The sequence below is a fragment of the Chaetodon trifascialis genome, chromosome 14 (genome assembly GCF_039877785.1).
Source record: "Chaetodon trifascialis isolate fChaTrf1 chromosome 14, fChaTrf1.hap1, whole genome shotgun sequence".
In the NCBI taxonomy this organism is placed as follows: Eukaryota; Metazoa; Chordata; class Actinopteri; order Chaetodontiformes; family Chaetodontidae; genus Chaetodon; species Chaetodon trifascialis.
The window spans coordinates 11,246,901-11,268,412 of NC_092069.1; the positions used below are offsets into that span (position 1 = coordinate 11,246,901).

The 21,512-nt window shown below is 44.2% G+C and overlaps 1 protein-coding gene across 1 annotated transcript; it reads left to right on the forward strand.

The window, feature by feature from the left end:
• Window positions 1-281: 281 nt before the first annotated feature.
• On the forward strand, window positions 282-20,475 carry clic4 (chloride intracellular channel 4). The gene is made up of 6 exons (XM_070979375.1): window positions 282-795; window positions 13,190-13,299; window positions 16,071-16,196; window positions 16,655-16,761; window positions 17,849-18,030; window positions 18,647-20,475. Exons 1-6 carry the CDS (start codon window positions 727-729, stop codon window positions 18,809-18,811), a joined length of 759 nt encoding a protein of 252 aa, XP_070835476.1. The 5' UTR covers window positions 282-726; the 3' UTR covers window positions 18,812-20,475.
• The last annotated feature ends 1,037 nt before the right edge of the window (window positions 20,476-21,512 follow it).

The following is a 21,512-nucleotide window of genomic DNA, read 5'->3' on the forward strand; positions in this document are numbered from 1 at the left end:
ATGATTGGTTAAAAAGTGGCATTTTTTTAATGACTGAACATCAAGTAACATTATGGAAAATCAAAGCACAATTCACTGTGTATACAAATAAGCAGGACAGAAATAAAGAAACTCAAATACAAAGTAAAGAGACCTGAGTAGACTGAAGTAAATCATGGATAGAGACATAACGAATGAAAAACAGCGTTTTTGAAAAACGTACAGTAGCGCTGATTGGGGATTTAAAATGGTTTTATTTCCCGTCAAAGGGCAGAATGTAACGGTCTATCACGGAGCACTTCAAACCATTATTCCTCGGGTCATCGTCATCCTCCTCCCTACAAGAAGACTCCCCTCCTGAAACCCTCCCACATTTTTGTATGTTTGCGCTCCAATGACATCACGGCTTTAAATATTCCCGTCGCTTCTTCCACCCGTCCTCATCCTCACTGCTTACCCAGCGTTAAGAGCATCACGGTCCGACGATGTTTTAGTGGCTTCGCCCGGACTGACTTCTGTAGCAACGCTGAAACGACTATCTGCGGACACCGCTGCCTCCTCGGCCGCTTCGCGAAACACACTTTTGTGCTTCGAGCGCCGGGTCCTCCTTGGGGAGAAAAAGCGCCTGCTGGGCTTCAGTGCGGAAAAAAAAGAGAGGTGGAGAAGAGGACCGAGCTAAGTCGGGCGTGGTAGCAGGAGAAAAAACCCTCATTTTTGGTAGCAAAACTTCAAATAGTAGCACCCATAATGTCGCTGTCGGTACCGCAGAACGGAGTAAAGGCGGAGAACGAGCCCGTTATCGAGCTGTTTGTGAAGGTAAGACCGCAGCACAAGTCGCCTGGGAGAAGTTTTTCATTTTCAGTCTCACTCACTGCTCCGTGGTGATGGGAAAGGCTTTATTTCTGCCTTTTGAAGGGAACGTAACGTTAGCCATTCTCTCTACAATGAGACTTTTTCGCTTAGCTAATACCACTTAAGCTAACTTACCCGTCGCGTGGCGGTTTCTACATTTGATTAAAAAACACCAAAAGGGGATTTCTTGTCGCATTCGATTTCATTTTCAGATTTTGGGTCCATAACCGCCCTGTGATACTGTGGCCATGTGCAGCCTGCAGTGTCACAGGCAGGGCGGATGCAGCTTCCTCCCATCGTGTGGAAAGGAGAGCCTGCCATGCTGGAAAACAGGGCGCTAATTCGTGAACAAAAGATCAGTAGTTGTGGACCATAATAGTTGATTCAACAGTGAAACATTTGCTCCTTCGCTGCAGTTGTATTTTCATGCCTGTAAGTTGATTGATTAATTATAAAACGTCCCAAAAGTGATGGATTGTGTTGCAATACATTGTTTCTATTCAGCCTTGAATGGAAATAGACTAAAACCAGGCACTTGGATGTGGAGTTTGGTGTGTGGGTCACCTTGTCATCAGTCAGTCAGCAATCAAAGATCCCTGAAAGAGTGTGAAAGTTTACTTTATTTGTTTAACAAGAGTATGTCGGAGAATAGTGGGGTATTGCAGCTGTATGTTGCAGGCATCTGTCATTAGTGTGATATTGGTTGTTATTTAATATCCTAGAAGTGATAGTGTTAGTTGTGGAGAGCCTCACATTGAGATATGGTGAGGGACCAAGGTGCCTGATGGATGGTCTTCAGATAATATGTTTTATGATGTTAGATTTGCAGCACAACTGCCTTCCCTAAAACTGTAGTCCTGCACCAACTGTCTCTGGCTCAGCAGAGCAGTGATGGTGGTGATGGTGGAGGGTTGTGAATGGCTGTTTTCCTTTCTTCAGCCCGCTGCTCTGCAGGGCGGGAAAATGGCAGAGGAAAGAAAAAGGGGGAGTGTGGGGCTGGGACAGGGGGCCTGGTGGGAGGGAGTCATGGGGTCCTGAATAGGCTGGCAGAGAGTGTGGATCATGGTGCAGCAAACACTTTATAGTCATGGTGATATTGGATGCTTGCAACCTTGACACAAAGTAAAGAAATGTGGAAACACTGCAAGCATAATATTATTTAAATTGAATGAAATGATGCAGTTGTGCCCTTGTGTAGCTGCCCACCCTCTGGCTGGGACACAGCTGGCTCAGGCCTGTAAAAGTGCTCTTTAGTTGCAGTAATTGTGAATTCCAGTTTTCCAGGTTCACTAGGAATACAGAAACCTCTCTGTCCCCCTGACATTGTCCAAGTTGACTCAGAATCAGAATCAGAAAAGCCTTTATTGCCAAGTACGCTGTTACACATACAAGGAATTTGCTTTTGTAACTCTCCTTAAAGAGAAACCTTTTGCAGTGAGGCAGACGAGGCTGAGCAGCAGGCCCCTCACTGCAGAGGCAAAACGGCTGGAAAACGAACTGGCCAGCACTCTTTCCCTTGACTATCTCTCACAGCCTGCAGGAGAGGTTACATCATCTCCAGGCCTGGAAGGTTTACACATGTGGCCAACTCATCCCTCTCCGCCCCTCCCTGCTTGGACTGTGTGAAGAAGTTTCCTCCATTGTGTCTTTTCTCTTGTGTGCGAGATAGCCTGTCCTCCCTATCGGCCCTCGCATAGCTCCTGGTTGTGGCTCAGCATCCGACATGTCCACATCTATTATTGATGGAGTTGTTGTTACTGTGCTGCGTTAAACACAGCCATGGGAGACAATGGCAGGCATGCAGGTTGCCATAGGCACGCTGCGTCGAGCCGGGCCTCTGGGAACAGCTGATAACGAACAGTGTGTGTGCTCTCCACACACAGCGGTGTCAGATGTGTGAAGGCACTGCCACATATCAAAGCTGACTAATTATGCTTCTTCAGCATGAGTTGCGTCTTTATGGCAGCAGGATTCTTTGGCATTTACTATTTTTAATAATCTGTACAAATGTACATGGACATAGTTGTTTTTTCTATTCTGTATGTTGTAAACTTTTAAATTTTTATCTTTATCTTTTTTTTTTTTATCTTTATTTTTATGCCACTGCCTGCTTTTTGTAACCTGCTTGCTGTAATGACTAAACTTCCCCGGTGTGGGATCAAAAAAGTCCTATCTTAACTTATCTTATCCCTGTGTATAACCTAAGCAGTGACCGTACGGTTTACAGGAGCTGCAGTGATTAATTGATTAGGTGTGAACTATTAAATTAATCGCCAGCTATTTTGATTATTTATTTTGAGTCATTTTGTTAACATAAAAAGTCAACTAGGAAAATAATCATTAGTTGCAGCCCTGCTGTTTACCCATTGAACAGCTGACTGTCCCAGTTTAGAGATTTTTTGATGATCTTGCAACTTTTTCTCTCAGCAATGTTTATAGCAACAGTTGTCACATTGCTATGGTCTCATTTTACACTGTGCTTGTCTTTGATGGGCCTTTGGCGTCGAGTTTGTCATTATATTGCTCTCAGTTACACATGAGCAAGATAGAATGACTTTGTAAGAGGGAGGATCGACCCTTGATCTCATCACAGTACAGCAGATTAGATATTATTTTGCATGCATGAGTAGTAGTCAGTGCTTGTGTGCTGTAGAGGGTGACTTCCTAGTATCCACCCATGTCTGCTTGACTTGGCACTTCCACATGTCACATGTCTAAAATGGCAATATGAAACCCTAAATCTGACATATATTTTTAGTCTGCTAGTAGGGAAATGTACTACTCTGACACGAAGCCAATAGAATAAGTACATATGAGCATGTAGATATATTGTTCTAGTATCTGACTGAGGTCCATCCATTCCTCTGTATTGATTATGGCACTGCCTGACTGAATCAAACAGTGATTTTCTTGAAAGCCGTTCTAGCATCTCTTAGGTCCTTGTCTTGTGTTACTCTCCAGGATGGTGAAGGAGATTCACTGTTGTTAATGTATATCCTTTTCATCATTAAATCATGATGTTTTGTTGTGTTTTCATTTAGTTTTTCACAGCTCTGAATCAATTGAAGCACGTCAGTGAGTCATTCTCCACTAGCGGATGACCTGACTGTATGACTGTAAGCAGAATACAGATGAGTCAAGAGAAACAGGCAGGCTTTATCTCCACTTGTGGATGCGTCTCTTGCTTGCAAGTGTGCCAGGGTCACACTGCTGGTTGCAAAGCCTTCTGCTGCCTCCAGACCTCCACACTCTTGCCAGCAGTGACAGCGGAGCCAGTAAACATGGTGGAGAAGTGCTTTTAAGTCTGGACGGCATAAGAGCCTGTCTGTGTTTGTGTATGTCCTTCAGCACAATCCCATGGGAACCGTGGCGATGGACTGTGAAGTGAGCCAGGTCCCAACAAAGCAGCACTTCTGTAGGGATAATCAGGGCCTATGTTGTGGGACCACTCTGGATGGAATTAATGCACACATCACATTCCCACTCAGATATAAGTCTGTCCTCCGTGGAGGAAATGAGTTATCACACCATAAACTCTTTGTCGACGCGACGACTTCAAAAGGCCTTGGGAAGAGCTGCTCATGTCATAATGTGCTATCAGTTGCAGCATGTGACAATCAGACTTGTGCCTTGTGATGTGTTGTTTTATGGAAAAACTGACGTTTTTTAAGCAGTTTCTGTCAATGCTGTTGCATGAAAAACATGCAAGGTCATTTGTGACTTTTTTTAACCACTGCACAGTTGCTGGTAATAATACCAAGACTTTAGATTTGTGTGGCATGGTGGCAACACTGTCACCTCACAGCTAGAAGGTCCCGGGTTCGATTCCCGCTGTGGGGGCTGGGGGTGTGTCCTCCACCATGCCTTCGGTGCCTGCTGCTCGAGGAAAAAGGGGCCTTTCTGTGTGGAGTTTGCATGTTCTCCCCGTGTTCACCTGGGATATCCCCCATAAAAAACCCACTAAAAACATGCAAGAAGATCACCACCTGACTAGTGGTGACGAACGAAAACTGGGTCCCCGGGTGCCGGTCGGATGGCAGCCCACCACTCCTGGTCTGCCGCGGAGGAAGGACGACCAGGGTGGGTCAAATGCGGAGGACAAATTTCACCAATTGCATGGCATGTGCAGCATGTAATGTGTGTGACAATAAAGGGGACTGTCCCTCTGATTCTTCTTCTTCAGGTGTAACTTGCTTATTTGCTCATTGTTTACATTTTGCTTTTCAACTTGAAATAGTAAAACATTTCTGTCCCCCTTGGGTGATATTCTAGTCAACTGAGTTCTGCTTTTTTACAGGAAAATCAATAGAGCTGTTAATGTTTCCCAAGCATATAGCAATGCTGCAGTCAGCATCATGAGTTAAGGGACAAGAATTAATGGCTTGTTACCGTTGTAGAGTGCTGCGCTGTTCCTGTGAGCTGTTGTTTCTGCACTGTAAATTTGCCTTAGCAGCACCTGGCCCGGTCACTGCTTTGTTATTGTTAATGTCTGGTTGACTGACTCTGGACACCAGCCAAATCCATCTGGCAGTGTGTCGTTACACCAATGTAAGGAAAGGCATTCAAATCAATCTTTTCATTTTTTTAGGACTACGTTTTCAGAAGACTATTTCATGTTCTTGCCAGTAGACGTACAGTAGGCTGTATTGTTCCTGGTTGTGTCTTAATTAAAAATGTACTGTTTAAAATCATGTTGTGCCAATATATCCTGAGGAAAGGCTTAGTTCAGCCTGTTAGGAGGAAGAGCTTGTCTCATTTGAGCTGCCCGTCCAGGAAGCCAGTGGCTAATGAGGCATTTCTCCTATGAGCTCAAGAACAGGAAGTGAGGCCGCCCTAGAATAACATAGATCAGAGACTTTAAGGATTTGATCCCAACAGAGAGTCTTGTTAGTTCATGGATTGGTCTCTTTTATTTGTGAACTTATAGGGCTGTACAGGGATTATTACCTACCAGATCAGGATACGGAGGAACCTCTGACTCTACCTCTGCGTCTCTGTTACATCATCTTTACTGTCAGTAGAGGCGTGTGACCCCTTAAATGAGGAGAATCTGCCCTGCCCGCTACACGTGTAACTCAATCATCTCAACATGATCCAGTCTGCTTGCATTTCACGTGCTGTGTTCTTCATTGCAGAGCCTACTGAAGTGTATGTAACCCAAAGTGTAGTACCCAAACATGGGGGATAGGATGACAGGGCAACTTTCTTCTCATCACTCCAATTGAGGTGCACAATGGACCCTCAGTGTCCCAAATGTCCATCTAAGCTGTCTTTGTCCTTTAAAGCCCTGCCAGAAGAAGACTAATGGAGCACTCCACTCGTTAATGTTAGCATCCCAATCATAGCTGCCCAGCAAGTGCTAAATTTGGTTATTTATTACATGATTAGGCCTGAAATTAATCTTGAGTGATGATTTTTTAAATTATTTAACTGGGTTACTGTGTTAACATTGTGACTCTTTCAACTACAGCAGAAATTTCAAGTAAAATATTTCAGAACTGGTTTTAAATACCACTAAATATGATGACATGTGGTAATGTGATACAGAAATATACAGTCTACACTGCATGCAAACTGAAAGGCATGTGTGTTTGCTGTTCCTCAACTGTTTTGCATGTTTTACTATGACATGTGCCAGACTGGTACTGAGAGGCAACTCAATTGTAGGATGCATTGTCACTGCAAGCGGCCGCTGGCCAGAGAGAGACGCACTGTCTGCTTAGAATTGCCAATGAGGCCAGTGTTTGTGTGGCCACGGTGCAGGCATCCGCTGCCATACATACCTGGCATGTGTGGCAGTAGCATGCTGGCATTGTGTCGGTGCCAAAGGATGGTTCATAGCTGTCTAGACACTCCCAAGTAATTGTTAAAGGGTTAATTTCTGTTGAAAATGAATGATTTCAGCACTGTACAGAGAAGTTTGATTTTGAGGAAGTTCTAGTTGTTGATAGACAAGTGGAGGCCAGTTTTCCATGTTATTTCCAATGCAAATATGAGGAATAACAGAAGGATGAATAAAGTTTGAACGCATGACTCTGCCCTAGTCATCCTGGGGTTTGTGTGTAAGTGGGTGGAGAGTTGGAGCTGGAGCTGGTGCTGACTTGAGTATGCGGCACGCTGTTTGTGTTAGACACTTGAAACAACAGTCAGAGCGAGGGTGATTGTTGATTCATGCTCATCTCCACCATGGTCATCTGTTTATGTTTCTGTCATTTTGGATCTGTGTTACTCATCACCAAACACCCATCCCATGCCTCTGGAAACCTGAGCTGGCTGTGCATCTTATCTCCTCTCCACTGAGGCCAAATGCAGTGCTTATAACTGTGTTGACTTAGCTTATGTCATTGCTGTGGCATGGTCATGCAGTAAGCCTCTTTCAGACTTCAGTGTCCAACTTTCCACAGAAACCGGTGGTTCATAGACAGTGCTCATGTGGTCCAGCACAGTAGGCCTGTGTCTGACTGGAAGTCTTTAGCTTTCCACTGAGTGATGTCAGCCTGAGTCAGAGCCACACCAAGGATGTGATGGTGTTTCCATGTTCCGGCTACATCTGACTCCTCTGCACACTCATAGCTCTCATATATCCCAGTCTGAGCTCTCATTACCTCCCTTTTTTTGGTGAATCTGCTCACAGCACAGAGTATTAAACTGTTGAAATATTAAAAGTGGCACCAGATGGCTGGTTGAATTTGCACTCTTCTTTTCCTATTGTTTGGTGATATGGTTTCTGATTTAAATCATAATTTTGCCAGTTTTATACTCTTGTTGAAAAGCTGCTTGTATTTAGACAGTTAATATTTGAGAAGCTTGTCTTCTTTTGTGAAATGAAATAAAATAAGGGTTTTGTATAAAACATGGCCGTATTCCTCAAAGTAAAATATCAAAATAAAGTTTTGTTTTGGTATCAGTGCCGAGAGGTTATCATATTGGCACCAGTACCAAGAAATTAAAAATTGTATCCAGGTAGGGCTGCAATTAACGATTAATTCCATTATTTATTAATTCATTTATTTATTACAAATATTCTCAGATCATCTTATTTCACTTGATTTTGGATCCCCAAAAAGATAAACCAAAAAGGAGGTTAGATTTTTGAGTTCAGTAAGCATCTCTTGAATGCCTGAGATTTATCTGGTGACTCCTCCAGTTTTGCTTGCTTAAATTTAGTTAAATTAATGTTGATTGCACAATGTGGACATAGAATAATGACACCACTGGGCACTAGATTGGTTCTCTGTAAGCTTTGCATTAACATGCAATTCGGTCTGCCTCTGGGTACGATCTCCCAGGAAAATGAAGGCTGACTGGAGATCCAGTCAAGCTGGTACCATTTCTTTCTGCTTTCATGTTTCCATTGTAGCTTAAAAGAATGAATGAACTCAACTTTCTCCTAATATTTTCTTCTCCTCCCCCCTCGACCCCAATGCCACCCCCTGTTGTAGTTACACTCTGCTCTGTTGAGACATCTTTAGTGTGGTGGCTTTTTCCTGAAGCCTGAAAACATAACCATGCCTGAATCTAAAAATACTGTGAGTGGCATTGTTTCGCTTAGACAGTCTGTAATTCCTGCTGATGACCTGGGTTCTTCTGTCTTAGCAGTAAGTATCTACCCTGCTGACATGCCCTTCAGCAAGGCATCAGATTATTCCAGCTGTTGGGCTGCTGTTCTGTTGCTGGCCTTGACCTCTGACTCACCTTTACAATAGGATACATGAACAAGAGTGTATGGGTCATGAACCCAACTGATTCCCTCAACCTGGTTCACTTTACCAAAGTCGACTCAGACCACCATGGGCTCAGTAACCCTGCCTAAAGGAACCAGCTTTGGGTTCAGTTTCTCACTGTTGTCTCGGTCCTCGTCCCAGCCCAGCCTGCATGCTTGTCCAGCAAACAGGGAGAGGCATTGCTATGACGTTACCATGGCTGCCCACTCTCAAATGGACATTCCTGCTGTGTGTCAGAGCAGGAGGAGGAAAGCTGCGCTGCTTCTTACATCGTCAGTTCCTTATTCGGTCAAAGTGTTGCTTGAACTTGCTGAGCAGCCCACCCAATTTAGAAAATGAAGCTGGGAGGGGAAGGCTCGGGCCGCCGGGTTACTAAAATTAGGCTGTGAGCAGAGACTGGAGGACCGTGCCCAGTCTGAACAGGATCCATTGTCCTTGACTGCTGACTACTGTAACTGTGATCTCACATCACGCATCTAGAAAAATACATGTGTGTATTATTAAATAATGATGAGAGAGCTCTAAAACATAAACTGCTTTTAGATTAGTAGAAATATCAGTAGATAACTGAGAAAGTGGAAGAATAAAAGAGGTTGAGCTGAACTAAATAATATTTTTTAAGAACAGTCTTTTCTCTTAGTTTTATTCTATGTTTATGTGCATTGTTTAACCTGCTGCTGCCACAAAGAAATTCCCAAATTGGGATCAGTGAAGTCAAGTCTAAGTCTAATAAAAGAGGTTGAGCTGAACAGCTCTTGTGTTTTATGTCCCTTCTCGTAAAATTTTACAGGACTGGACTTGTGAAGAAGGCACCTTTTGGGGCCTTTTAAAATCGCACATACCTTCAAGTGTGTGCATCGCGATATGATGTTGAAGCTAGTTAGATGAGGACTGGCATCACCGTCATCACTGCTGAGATGCAGAAAGGCGGTCATTACATCAGCGGCTACATGAGTGTTGACATAGAGGAAGTGATAGAGGTATGACCTCACTGTTTTAGAAGAAAAAGTCTTTTAAATGTCTCCCTTGCTGACTGACTCCTAGATAACATCCAACTTGAGCGTGACTCACACCCTCCACCGGGCAGCTGTGTGTGTTTGGCATTAAATAAACAGGCGTCTGTTGACTCACGATCCACCCATTGAGCCTAAATAAAGCTTGAGAGTCTGTTGGCTGTAGTCAGCTGTTGCTGCTTCTGTCGTCCAGACGTTGGTGTAGCTGCTTCCCATCAGGGGAAATCTCTTTTTGAATCTCCCTGAAAGATGGTGTAACCGTCTGCAAGAGCGATGTGAGTCACTTTTGACACAGGAGGCAAAATGGGAGGCTCCACACTGAGCAGCTCTAAGTGTTCTTGTGAACGCTCCTCGTATTTGGAAGCTAAACGCTGGTTTGCTTCTTGGAAAATGTGTTTTTCAACCGATGTGCCTTGCCTTATAAGGACCTGTTAGAAATCATTTCTTTCCTCGCTTGTGTGTTTTTATTGCACTGTTTTTTCCACCCCTTGCGAGCTGGTGACGTGCCTAAAACTCCACAAACAAAAAGCTCTTTGTGTTGTTGTTGTATAGAAGGTTCTCCAGAAGGCCTTTTCTGAATGTCACACTGTAATAGTGGCCCTCTGGAAAGTGGTAGTTGGGCAGAGGAGGACGGCGTCTGGAGGGCTGTCCTAAACCTCTTATTTGTTTTCATTTGTCATTCTCATTGATCGACTGAGGTCACTCACTAAGGTGCTGCTTTCAAATGTCATTCAGCACAATCACTGCAGATGACCACCTCACCTTGACTTCATACAGTGAAATGGAGGGCAGCCGTTCTGAACAGCGCAGCAGATTATATGTCACAGGCAGCAGAAATGCAGCTCCACCAGCATCATCACTTAAACTAAACAAAGCTCCCTCTTCGGCGGGAGTAACAGGACATTTCTGGAATAGTTTCTCCCTCCTCCCTAAATGTCCCCCCCACCCCCACCCCTCTACAGAGGGGCCCAGGATAAGGGAAGAGGGATAAGAGGAGGAGGAGGAGGAAGAAATGAGCAACGTGCCAAACAGCACACAACCTCTGAAGCTTGCTACCTCGCCTTCCTCCCACTAAAAGCATCTTTTACCACCTGGTCTCCTTCATGTCCCTTAGCACTACCTGTGATCTCTCATTCCCTTCCTATTTCCTGTATTATCTCCCTGTCTAGCTGTCGGTCTCTCTCTGCAGCAGATGCCTGCTGTCTGTGTGTTGGGCAGAGAGTGCACTCTGCTGCAGACTCCAGAGGGTAGGAGCACTGCCATGGCTCTGAGAAAAGTGTGAAATGTCTTTCTCAGCTGTTGTGGCCCTCTTCCTCACAGCACCACTTGAGACACAGAACTTGAAGATGAGCTCAGTTTAAATGCAGTGTATTGAATGGAGCTACAGCAAACATCTCAATGATTTTACAAAAGACACTATGCTGCGTGTTTTGCATTTGTTTGTCCTAACAGAGAGAGATAGAGCTCAATTCTGAGACCGTCCACCTGCGAATTGGACATCCCCTCCACACTGTGCTCTGCTTTCCATGTCATATGTGTCTGGCCATTGCCATGGGAACGGTTGCTGTGCTGCATCGCCACCCTTGATCCAGAACTGAATGGCTCTCTGTAGGTGCAGCGCTGTGAGGAAAATGGAGTAATCATCCCATTGATGTCTTTTCTGATCCCCTTAAGAATCAGATAATGCTAGTCTAGCCTAGTAATGGCCATGAACCATGATACCCCCAACATTTCATGGCCGAAGCTTTATTTTAGAATTGAATCATGTAAGGTGAAAAGAGGACTTTCATTTGCTGAACAAAGACAGTGATCTAATCCAAGCTTTTCACATATTGAATTCAGGGGTGGAGGGGGAGGGGGGTAGAGGACAGCCGCAGTACAATGGGAGCCAGCAGGCAGATCAAACAGAGCCATCCCACTGGGCGTCACACAGAGGACAACAGCAGCCGGCCTGTCCGCACCAGCAAGGAGCTGCTCGCCTAACTGGACTCTCCAGAACAAAGTCCACTATTGAAGACGGTGCAGAACCGCCTTCTCTCATCCTAAACAAATATTTTTGTCAGACAGTTGTCGAGTTAAGCACTGATTTGAATCTTGTTTTTTCAATCAGAATTCTTTGCAAATCAAATTTGTGTGAATATACAGTTGATTTGTGTACGCCACTCACAACCACACTTTGCATACCACATCCTGCACGACACCTGCAGAACAGAGGCAAGAACCGCAGTGAGCGGGCAGCCGACGACACAAGAGGCAGAAAAGAAAGACCCGATATTCAGCCGTTTCACAGAGGCTCCGCTGCAGTAATGTGCTGAATGAAGAGGTGCATTCCAGAGCGCCGATACTTGAGCGACCTCCCTGCTCGTCCTTGTGAATAGATGAATACGGTGAATTATTTTTTGGCCCGCCTTGCCTGGAGACTGACATACCTCAACAGGCTTGGTATCCACGGAGCTGTGTAGGTTGGAACTGTCTGGTGGTGTATTTAAGAAGTAAAATTACTTTACTTTTTTTTTCCTCAATGCACCATGAACAAGAAGGAGCAAATGAGCACAATATCTGATTTCAGTTTCACAGTGATAGCTCTGAATTTTCCTATTACATGACTTAACTGGAAATTAATTAGGTTCTCTTGCAGCAGACATTAGTGTGCACCAGCCATCATTGCAAATTTCATTAAGACACCGAATGAAGCTCAGTTAATCAAATGAAAAGCTTATTCTGCTTTCTGATGTAGAGTCCAAACCATACTTGTCCTCTGCCACACGCTCCTCCCTCCATACATGGCTGTGAGTTGAAGTGAAGCCCCATTTAGAGAGTCAGAAGGAAAGGAGAGCACATGACAAAGAAGGGTGGCTGTTGGGAAGCCAGGAGATATCTCCGACAGCTTGCAGCGCTCTTGCATAGCCTTTCTGTTTACTGACAGACAGAAATATTGTTACTCTTTCTCATGCTCTATGGGGTGATTAGCTCCATCGGTATTTGGAAAAAACCCAAACATGTTGTGTTTAAATATCTGAAATCTCTCCTCAATACTCAGCCCTGTTTTTGGTCTGGTGCAATGAGCACTAGTCATTAATTTGGAGGGCACGCGCCACCTCCATTGATCCCGTTCCCTGTGTCACTGCTCAGTCTTGTGTTTGTGCAGTCTAGCAAAAGGGGAAACAAGAGGCCTTCCTAGTCTTAATCACTCCAGAAGTTTCCTCTTTCTGTCAGATAGTTCTGCAGATTAATGGAGGGGAAGTGTGCTGAAGCATTTAAGACAAGGGGGTCGCCTCTCCGCTCCTACTTCAGTCGTTTTCGAGGGCAGACCGTAATGCGTATGAAAGAGTCATTGTCTTAAATGAGCCCTGTCTGGGTGAGTGCAGTAAAATGCCCTGGGCCATAAAGGTTGTGCAACAGAGATGTGATCTCTATCACACTGACTGGGACCTTTTTTTTTTTTCCTGTTTTGCTCTTCGCTCTAAGCCAAGTGCTGTCAGTGTTAGAAACCTATTACAGTGGTTTAAGATCATTGCCTGCTGTCTTAAGTATTTTGCTTGCAATCGTTTAAACCTGCAACAAATTGCTGATAGTTAATCTGCTCCCACTCTAACGTGCTATCTGTCTTGTGTATTTAAGGCGGGAAGTGATGGAGAGAGCATCGGGAACTGCCCCTTCTCCCAGAGGCTCTTCATGATCCTGTGGCTCAAAGGGGTTGTGTTTAACGTCACCACGGTGGACCTCAAGAGGTGAGTCCCAGTCTTTTTCTTCCTTTGATAGCCGCCTACAGCTTTTCTGGGCGTTTCCACAAAGGCCTCAGTGGCTGCGTAGCGCTTTGATCCAACCCCACCTCGAACACGCTCACTGCTTCGCCACAGCTTATTTGGGTTTCCCATGACCCTTTCCCAGACTGGAGAAAATCAGAGAAAAATAAACATACTGACTCCAGAGAGGCTATTTTAGGTTCTTCACTCCGCTTACTTCCTGCCTGGATTTTGGTGGGCAACATGTTATTTTTCACCACTGGGATCAGAAAAACGGTTATCCCCTGCAATTTTGACTGCGATTTTGTTTTCCCTCCCAGCTGCAAGCAAACATGCTTTCACATGTGGATTCCAGTACCAGGAGCTCTAAACCAAACCCACTGTGTATGATTCATCTAAATGCTCCCTAAATGTTTTTCCACTTGCTGAGGCACGACAGGCAAGTGCCAGATTATTTTGAGGCATGGTCAGATGGACGTCTGGGTTATATGGTATTTCTTCGTCACGTGCGTTTGACTCAAAGATTCTAGTCCTGACAGGCGTCTCCTCCTCTGGGACGTGGAGACCACTGTGCCTTTGTAATGCAACTAAAAGGAAGCAGCGTCCATTTGACTAGTTGGTTGGTTTTCCCGCATGCTGCAGCACAAGTGCATAGGTGTGGGCATATTTGCATATGTCTTTGCCTGGCTGAGGACATGTAACACAAAACAGAGCTGCTGATATCCTGTAAAAGGCAATGGAGGATGTCCGCCTACTTAGCAGTGTCTGTTTACCCCTCGCTCTCCTCAAACAACCCTTTGTGCAGCTGGAGCCACTGCAAGCTGCTTTGGTTTTTATTCTTTTTTAGAGGAGCAAGTCATTTGGGCTTTGTTTTGTCCATGCTATATAGTGTCTGTAATCTTGAGCAAACATAAAGCGAGTATGTATTATAAAGGAAGGTGTGTCCTTGCCATGTTTATGGCTGTTTTTACTGGAGCATTTAAATAGCAGGACAGTGCATGACTGTCACATGTCAATGCCGTAAGCCCCTGAGTTTGTTTCTTGGGTCAAGGCTGTTGTGTTAATATTGTTTCTGTTGTGAAAGCCTGTGATTCTTGATAGTTTGTTACCCACTCCTCAGCAATATCAATGGGTGAGGGTGCTGCTTCCCCTTCGCATGCCAAAGAGTTGAAGTCATTTCCCGTTTTTTTGTGCCCTCAGATGGCCTGTCCCAAAACATGAGCCACCATTGTGAACACTGGCCCACCAAACACGTGGAACACTTAAGAGTCTCTGTGGACAGATGCTGTTGTTAGTCACAATAGATCAAAGAGGATTCACACTATCTGCTGGCTGGGCTTACGCCAGAGGCTTCAACAGACGTCGAGATGCTTATGTGTGTTTTATCATCTTAGCACTGAAGGGTATCGTCTGGGGTCTGTACATTTCACAAGGCTGTTGTGTTCACGCTGCTCACACAACAAGCTCATTTTTGTTTACGTGTGTCAGTGTCATCTGCCTGCCAGAGACATCTGGAACAAAATGTGCTGGTTTGAAGGCCACAGAGAGAAAGACATACACAGACACGCTCGTGGAGACACACACACACACACACACAAACACACACACACACACACACACAGTACTCTGTCTTTAACTCTGTACTGTGTGTGTGTGTGTGTGTGTGTGTGTGTATACATACATGCACATATTAGGGATGGGAAAAATGATTCACTTAAGTATAGAGATTTTTTTTCTAACAATTTTTTGAGTCGATATTTTGATCCCTGAATTACTATATGTAATAACTAGTGCTCAGTCCATTAGTTTGATGCTAACACATACTGGGAGTTACCATTAATGTTGTGTTAAGAAAGCAAAAAAAAAAAAAATCATAATAAATCATAATATCCAATACCTTAAGGTCCTGTGTTGTACAGAGTGAAATTTCAAGAACTTTTTGGATTATAAAGCAGGTCTAGGTACGAAATGTACAATATGCTCAGCCCACTGAGAAATGCACAGAGCCTGTATTGAGACACTGTGCCTTTAAACGAGCCATCAGGACTTCCGCAAGGTCACAACTATGCAGTCACAGTATTGGCGCATTTCCATTACACAGTTCCAGCTCTACTCGACTCGGTTCTACTCTACTCTACTTGGTTTGGTTGAGTTTCCATTACAATTGAGTACTTCATAGTACCTCCTCAACGTAGGCGGGGTCGTCACACCACGGCTGCGCGAAACTGCCATGACGTCAATTTGTACGCGACACAAACAGAGCCGACAAACAATGGAGGACATCGAGGCGATGTTGTATTTGCTGCTTGGTTTGTGGCTTTTTGTCACACACAAAGCAAGAGAAGAAACCCAGAAAAGGCTTCGGGCTGCAAGGCAGAACACTCTGGAAAAGTACAGGCGAGTTTGGGAATTCATTCAGCAGTGTGACGCCGAAGATGAGATGCTACGAGCTGCGGGATTGTTTTTCCGGTGTTGGACGTTGCAGACCAGTGACGACACTCTCTGGCCAATCAGTGGCCGACAGGCTCTTGACGTCACACATATAGTATCGCTTCTACTCGCTTGGAACCTCGCCAGAGCAGGTACTAAAAATAGTATCGGGTACCAGGTACTATCCCTAATAGAAACATAAAACAACCGGGTAGAGTCGAGTCGAGCCGCGCTAGTGGAAATGTGGCATAAGACTCTTGTGTCCCATGCATTGTAAAGAGTTCTGTTTTCTTCAGTCCACTGAAGCTGATCTGCTTCTCTTCCAGGAAGCCCGCAGACCTCCAGAATCTGGCCCCGGGAACACACCCGCCCTTCATCACCTTCAATGGCGAGGTCAAGACTGACGTCAACAAGATCGAGGAGTTCCTTGAGGATGTCCTCTGCCCACCCAAGTGAGTACTTTCTCACTCCTGTGGCAACATTTTAACACACCTCAACTCTGAGCACACTGCACTACTATGTCGCAAGCGCACTGTTCATTTGTAAATGCTGTTAGCATGTAGGGAAAGGTAGAGGCCTTATATGGATTTGAATTGAGACAAATTATTGGCTTGCAATGTTCTATATTGTTCTTATTGTCAACAAATCCCATGAAATGACCCAGCCCAACAATTTGTCAGTTCGCCTCTCAATACTTTCCAACTTCCTGTCTGTGCCTCAGCTCCGAGACTATTGTTCCTCCTGGGAACAATAATCATTTTCATGTTTAAAAAAAAAAAAAAAGCAAAATAATTAGATACTGACCCTAAAACAGCTGTTGTTTTTAGCAGTATTGATAGAGTATCACCAGAATTATACTTTAACCTCTTCATACCCATGTGTGTTGACTTGTATGTGTGCTTGTGTGCAGGTACATCAAGCTTGGTGCAAGACACCCAGAGTCAAACACGGCTGGTATGGACATCTTCGCCAAATTTTCAGCATACATTAAGAACTCAAAGCCAGATGGAAATGAGGGTAAGTTACCTGTGTCTGTCTTTGAGACACACACACACACACACACACACACACACACACACACACACACACACACACACACACACACACACAAAACAGGGTGGACACACTGCTTAAGGGCAGAGATCCAGGGAGCTTTCAGATGTGTAGGTAGAGTTCTGCGGTTGCTAGGCGACATTGGTAGCCCTGCCCTGATTGGTGGATTGCAACCTCAGTCAGGAACACAGAGCTTTTGTTCTGCCACCTCCTCCTGTCCTCACGCTCCCCCGTCTCACCTGGCAGAGCTCTGTGGAAAGCCACAGAGCAGAGAGGAATCCAGAGACTCAACCAGCGCTCACAACCTCATCCTTCCTGTTTTTGATTTATGCAGCCTGACCTCTACTTTACGAGAGGTCATGTCACAAACTTCACAGATAAGATTGTTGGAATAATATGAAAAGTGTGTTGGCCCATAGATCCTGTTGCATCCTGGGTGAAAGGATTTGTGGTATTGTTTCCCTAGAAAGAGATTTATGGTATTCACAAAACACCCAGATTTTGTGTCATGTTTTAGTTGGCTGAGAAAATATTGAACCACACTGAGCTGGATGTGAAAGCCAAGGCTGTGTCAACAGAGTTTGAGGCTGAATCTCATGGTTCAGTGATAAGTGCTCACCAAAGTCACAGGCTAAGTCCACTGTGGAACTACTGAATCAAGCATTCATTTCATATTTTCCAACAATAGAGTTAATTGTTCCTGAGTAATCTATGGATGGACGGATGTGGTGTGAGGACAAAGTGTGATACCTGTGCACCACCAGTCCATTGAAATGTGTGGTGGGCAAAGAGGTTCTCAAGGATTGTATTTGTTACAGCAGCAGGCCGTTGTGTTACACTGACATTGAAGTGGATTGGGTTAGACTGTATGAGTGCTGCTGATCATAAGTTTTCCCTTTATTTTACAATGTACACCAGGCCTTGTCTCTTGATGAAATGCTGCCCCCATGTGGTTGATCAGGATATGGCAATAGCTGTATATTGTAAAGAGATTATCTGCTCATACTGGATATGTGACTAAACTTCATAACTAACATGTGTCTCTTTGCAGCTTTGGAGCGCGGGCTTCTGAAGACACTGCAGAAGCTGGATGAGTATCTTCGCTCGCCACTGCCCGATGAGATCGACCACAACAGCATCGAGGACATCAAGGTCTCCAACCGCAACTTCTTGGATGGGGACGAAATGACCCTGGCTGACTGCAACCTGCTGCCCAAGCTGCATATAGTCAAAGTGAGCAATTTTAACCATCACTGAATCATGTTTACTTGGATGTTCTCCTCACTAAAATTACCTGCTTTTCCCACGAGTAGTTTCAGTTAATTCATCAAGTAATCATTTGGTTTATATGAATATATAGTAGAAATGAAAACAGTGACATTAGTTTCCCAGAGTCCAAGCTGATGTCTTCAAATGATCTTCTTTCTCCCAAATAAACACGAAGATAAAGATAAAAGCAGCAAATCTTAGTGATTCTCGAACATTTCTTTCCATAATTATCTCAAACAATTACATAACTATCAAAAATGTTAGCAGATTAAATGTTAGCAGATTATGGTATAAAATGGTCTTTTTCTTGTTCATCTGAATTGCAGTAATTCTCAAAGTCCCTCACAATCTCCTCCACTCATGAGGCCAAGAAAATAACACTGTACTCATTTTAGAGCAATTTATTGGTTAATTACTTTCAAATGACTAAAATAACTGTTCTGTTATTCGTTAATTGTGTTGTCTCTCGACAGACGATCCTTGTCACATGAGAGTAGTTCTGGCCTAGAGAGAAATGGTGGTCTAAACTGCATGATGCAGACTGACGTGCAATGTGTTAACTTGTGATACCATCCTGCAGGTGGTGGCCAAGAAGTACAGAGGCTTTGACATCCCCAAAGAGATGACCGCCATCTGGAAGTACCTGAACAACGCCTACATGCGCGAAGAGTTCACCAACACCTGCCCCAGCGACAAGGAGATCGAGATAGCCTACGGAGACGTAGCCAAGAGGCTGGTCAAATAAGACCCTCTGTCCTGACCTCCTCCCTCCATACCTCCTCCCTCCACACTCCCCTTACACCTCCTCCTCCCCAGCACCGGGACTGATGTGCTCATTCATGAGAAAGAAAAAAAAAACTCTGGACTTCTTTTCCTTCTCTCCTCATCTAGAGTGAACGCCAATGCATGAACCCTTCTCGATCACCCCCTCCCAGTTTTTTATGAAGACCTCTTTAGTTGCTTCAGCAGAGGTCACCATTGTTCCACCTTTCATCTTTAATTGCTTTTTGATTTGCATTTGCTGATGATTGTTGTGAGATGGCGAGGCGCCAGAGAAGCAGCCAGACACGTGTATCAGTGCTTATCAGTGTTGGGAGCCTCGTCAGACACGCTCCCTGATAAGTGACCTTCAAGCTGACCTCTCTGCCTGCAGGAGAGAGGTCCAAAGCTTTTGTTGTTTTCTGTTGTCTGTTTAATATTGAAATGGCTCTTTCTCAGATTGCTATAAAATGAACACTGAGACGCATTTCTTTCCCTGTCTTTTGGCTTATCAAGAGGTATTGTAAGCAGTGTTGAAGCTTCAGGCTCAAGTATTCGACAGGTTTAAAGTAGAAGCTGAGGCTAATCCAAACCTGAGTTGGCGACATGTCAAGTGAGAGATGCTTTATTTTAATGTTCAGCTGTTTAAAATAAATCAAAGTAATTGTAAGTGCAGGTATAGCTACCTGGTATCCATGCTCTGATTTCCTCATTGCCTCAAATAGGCAGAATTCTTGTAGCTCAGCTCAGTAGAATTGTAGGGAAGTTCCCGTACCGGCTGCAGAGGTAACAACTCAGGAAGAATCCAACCTGAGGTCCAAGAAATATTCAACCATATGTAGCTAACCGATGCTCAAAGATGTTTAGACTGGCCTTTTGTTTATCACCACATTGCCATATAAAGTGTTCATTTAGACACTTAGCAGCACAGAAAAGCTGGCAGACTCTTGCTTCTCTTATGAAGCATGAAGGAAAGTCTTCACTTTGGTCGCTCTGACTGTAGCGGTGGTATGGATTACAAGCGGCGGACCAAAAAGGGCACATTATTCTGTTCTCACTGTGGATAGGATGACTCCGGCTATGTAAACTAGTGAAGTCACAGAAAAAGAAAAAAAAAACACTCACTGTTTCCTTCTTCATCACCGATGATGTGCAGTCAGCACCAGGAGAGATGACACTAAAGATATTTATGACAGAACCATCCGAGGAGAGGCGCAGTGAGACCAACACCTGGTCGAATTTCACTCTCTTCAGTTCGTAGGTCGATCTTCAAGGTAGTGAATGTATGTTTGATACCGTAGCTCCAAAAGTGCTTTAGTTCAGATGAAGCAAAACCTGTTTGGTTTTCTCCTGTTTGCCATGTTTCTCAGACATTTTGTTATGAAACAAATTTGATTAAAAAAAAAAAAAGGAATTGTAAATATTTGTTTTGATTGCTCAGAATTCAATATGTAAATTTTCTACATTTCATCAGAATTTTGAGGAAAATGGGCCATTTCTCACCTGCTTGGATTCTAATTCCAGATAAACCATCTTTGCCTTGTTTTCATTACTACATGAGTGTGTACAAAGAAAATATCCAAGCTATGTCATGGCTTTTTTTTTAACAATATTGACTGAATTGAAATAAACTTCTTATTGGCACTCTGACTTGTGTTTCTGTGTAAAGCTTCAGTGTTATTACACATCTGTCTTGACATTTACTGTAACGCTTGGTTGTCTTTGGCCGTGACTTCTGTTTGCATGTGTTCAGATCAGTGTTTAGAGCCCATACCAATCGGAACAAGTCCCCCTTTGACTGAAGTCGTCATGAGCGTCATCTCGTAACCAGCTTTGGTGCCTGAACAGCTCAGTTAGTGAGCCTTTTATCTTTAGTCTTTAACTCTTTTAGAGTTCAGCTTGAAGCTTCTTTCCTGACTGGTTTGACCAAAACAAATTCTTAACCAAACCTTTTAACCTCATCTTCTTGCCAGTCAGCCAGCATCCACAATGCCCCAACCCTGACGCTGAAGCAGCTACATGGAATTCAGCCATAATTCTTTTGGTTATTTACAGCTGTGCTTTTCCTGCTGTGACACGTCAAAATATCTTCAGTGACAAACAGGCCGATTGCAAAGTTTCAGTGTCAGAGATCAGGTTCATGAAGTCATATTTAGTTTAAGATAAGATAAAACTTTATTGATCCCACGCCAGGGAAATTAAATTTGAGCTGTCCACTGTCTTTAAAGAGGTGTCAGTTATTCAGGTACAAATCCATATTTGGGACATTTTCACCTGTAGTGTAAACAGCTAAAGTGTCCCACAGAGGGCCCCAGGGGGCCATCGTGAGCTCCCCAGCGAATAGAAGAAAGAGGAAATGTCACCATCATTTCACTCTTTAGGTGAAATCAGTGGGAAGATTTCTGTGTGTGAATGTTTTTGGGAAGCTTTGCATTTCTGTACTGTATCATCTGCATTGAAAACACCTCATGTTGGGCTTCTTGCTTTACACTGTTTTGCTTTGGGAACCCCTGGGACAAAGCATGTGTGTTTACAGCTCCCCATCTCCAAGGAATGTCTCATGTGGGTGTCCACCCACTTTGGGCTCCACCTCCCTCTGAAGACACCCTCTGGCTGTCAGCTTGATGATGTTTTGCAGGCAATTCCCTACTGTTCTGAAGCACAAACAAGTCTATTCTGCAGGGCCG